The sequence below is a fragment of the Arachis duranensis genome, chromosome 4 (genome assembly GCF_000817695.3).
Source record: "Arachis duranensis cultivar V14167 chromosome 4, aradu.V14167.gnm2.J7QH, whole genome shotgun sequence".
NCBI lineage: Eukaryota > Viridiplantae > Streptophyta > Magnoliopsida > Fabales > Fabaceae > Arachis > Arachis duranensis.
In genome coordinates, this window is record NC_029775.3 from 94,673,720 (window position 1) to 94,676,279 (window position 2,560).

The window sequence follows — 2,560 nt, forward strand, 5'->3', positions numbered from 1 at the left end:
ACCAAGCATTTTGGTTTAGAGTCCTAAGTTAGACTTGCATGGCTTCATTGGTCAATTTGAAATTTCTCCAAGGAAGAAAATCTTCAACTCCTTGGCATTCTTAGGTTGAGTGTGATCCATTGAACTAGATTTCTTGGCAACATTCTCTTCTTCTGGTTCCTTGCTAACTTCAATCACTTAATCTTCAATTATATCGCTCCCAAAGATAGAATAGGATTCGAGAACGGGCTTTTTGGACTCCTCCAAAGTGAATTTTACTACCTTGCCATTGGCCTCAAAAGAATAGACTCCCAAATGTGCATCCAGCTTGAATTAGGATATCTTCAAAAATGGCCTTACAAGGAGTATGGATGATGGCTTGTCTGAGTCAATGGGAGGGGTCTCCAATATGTGAAAATCTACCGAGAAGAGTAATCCTTGGATGTCAACAAGGACATTTTCTGCAATCTCCACAATTGATACAAGGCTCTTATCTAGTAACACAAATCTCGCCCCAGATCTCTTAAGTGGTGACAAGTTCAATCTCTCATAAATGGGGAGTGGCATAATGCTTACGCATGCCACCAAGTCACACATACAATCCATGAACTTCATCCCACCAATCAAATAAGTAACCAAACATGGACCGGGATCATTACATTTTTCAGGAATTAGAGAAGAGATAGAATCATCTACCGGCCTTTTGTTGAGCTCGCTAATCTTGTCCTTATGCGTGCAAACATCTTTGAGGAACTTGGCATATTTGGGCACTTGTTGAATGGCTTGGAAGAAAGGGACGGTGACTTCAACATTCTTAAATATTTCCACCATGTTGGGGTCAAGTTCTTCTTGCTTCTTGGCCTTCTTAGCCAAAGTTGGAAAGGGAATTGGCATAGGCTCTTCAAGCGGATTCTTCCATTTTGACTCCTTGACCTTGAGTTGTTCCTCCTCACCTTGTGCAACATTTTTCTCCTCATCCTTCATCACTTCCACATCATATCCCATCTCTTCATTGTGGGCTTCCTCACTCAAACTTGTAGTCACAACACCAATTTCATCCAACTTGGTGCCACTCCTAAGGGTGATAGCATTGATGCTTCCCTTAGGATTTGGTTGAGGTTGAGAAGGTAGACCACTAGAAGTTGAAGCTTGTTGGGCATTTTGTGTAGTCGGAGGAGAAAGAGTCAAACGGAAGAGAGCTTCGGCAATAGTATCCATATATGTTTCTTGTTTCTTGTGAAACTGCCATTGCTCTTGCATAAAGGCTTGAAGTGTGTCATTCATGTAAGGTTGATTGGGAGGAGGGGCTTGATTGCCTTGAGGAGGATTAGATCTACTATTTGGGTGTTGATACCTTTTTTGAGGTTGAGATTGTGGTGGTTGTTGGTAGGATTATTGGTAGGGTTGTTGGTATTGTGGTTGACCTTGAAGAGGTTGATGATAGTAGGCTTGCACATTTGGGTAGGGTTGAGCTTGAGCGGCTTGGTTCCATCTTTGATTAGAATTATCCTTCCATCCTTGGTTTTGATTTCCTCCATGTTGAGGAACTCCTTGATTGTAGTTGGACCTTTGTGGGTATGGATTGGCTACCGCTAATGTAATGTCCTCTTGGAGTTGAGGGCACTCATTAGTGTAATGGCCACTACAAGCACAAATACCGCATGATCTTGGTGGTCCTTCGATTCTTGGAGGTTGAGGTGGAGGATATAGCAAAACTTGAGGAATTTGTCTCAACAAAATTGTCATCTCATCGAGGGTCTTGGTCAAAATGGCATCTCTAGAAGCAGAAACTTCACTTAAAGCTTTTGGTTGTGGATTTTCTGCCCTTGAGTGTTGAGTTGAGTCTGCCAAGTCCGCTATGATTTTCCAAGCTTCCTCGGCGGTTTTGTTTTTGGTGAGGGATCCTCCACTTGAAGCATCTAGAAGAAGCTTATCTTGGGGATTCATCCCTTGACAAAAATAACTGATAAGCACCAACTCGCCAATATAGTGGTGGGGGTAAGCTTCCAACAACTTCTTGAATCTCTCCCAGTACTCATAAAGAGTTTCTCCATCTCTTTGCATAATGCAAGAGATTTCCTTTCACAGCTTATCTGTTTTCTGAGGTGGATAGAACTTTTCCAGAAATTCCTTACGCAACAAGTCCCAATTGAAAATCACATATTCCGGTTGAGTATAAAACCATTCTTTCGCTTTTTCCTCCAAAGAGAAAGGGAAAGTGAAAACCAAAACTGCTACTTCATCTGCACCATGTCTTCTTGTAGTGGAGCATGCAACTTGAAAGTCCTTTAGATGCTTAAAAAGGTCTTTTCCGGGTAGCCCACTGTATTTGAGGAGCGAGTTTATCGTGCTAGTCTTGAGCTCAAAATTTGGATACAAAGGCAGATACCAGATTTGTATTGGTTCCAAGTTAATGTCTGGAGCTCCGGCTTCCCTTAAGGTGATTCTACGAGGTGGATCCGCCGCTATCACCTGATTCACTCAAAAGATTTCAGCACTCCCCATAGATGAATATAAGGTTTCCTCGTTAATTTGAAGAATGATAGTCACGGGTTGATGGTGATAGTGAATTGGTGTGCTC

At 42.1% G+C, this 2,560-nt stretch overlaps 1 protein-coding gene and 1 non-coding gene across 2 annotated transcripts; one reads left to right on the plus strand and one right to left on the minus strand.

The window, feature by feature from the left end:
- Nucleotides 1-312: 312 nt before the first annotated feature.
- LOC107484943 (uncharacterized) lies at nt 313-1,263 on the minus strand. Its single transcript, XM_016105494.1, has one exon. It carries the CDS (start codon nt 1,261-1,263, stop codon nt 313-315), a length of 951 nt encoding a protein of 316 aa, XP_015960980.1.
- Nucleotides 1,264-1,963: 700 nt separating this feature from the next.
- On the plus strand, nt 1,964-2,070 carry LOC127747023 (small nucleolar RNA R71). Its single transcript, XR_008008828.1, has one exon. It is a non-coding gene; the product is annotated as a small nucleolar RNA R71 (small nucleolar RNA).
- Nucleotides 2,071-2,560: the final 490 nt, after the last annotated feature.

Coding starts and splice junctions, on each gene's coding strand:
- LOC107484943 (XM_016105494.1), bottom strand. CDS start 1,263: ATGAATGACACACTTCAAGCCTTTATGCAAGAGCAATGGCAGTTTCAC.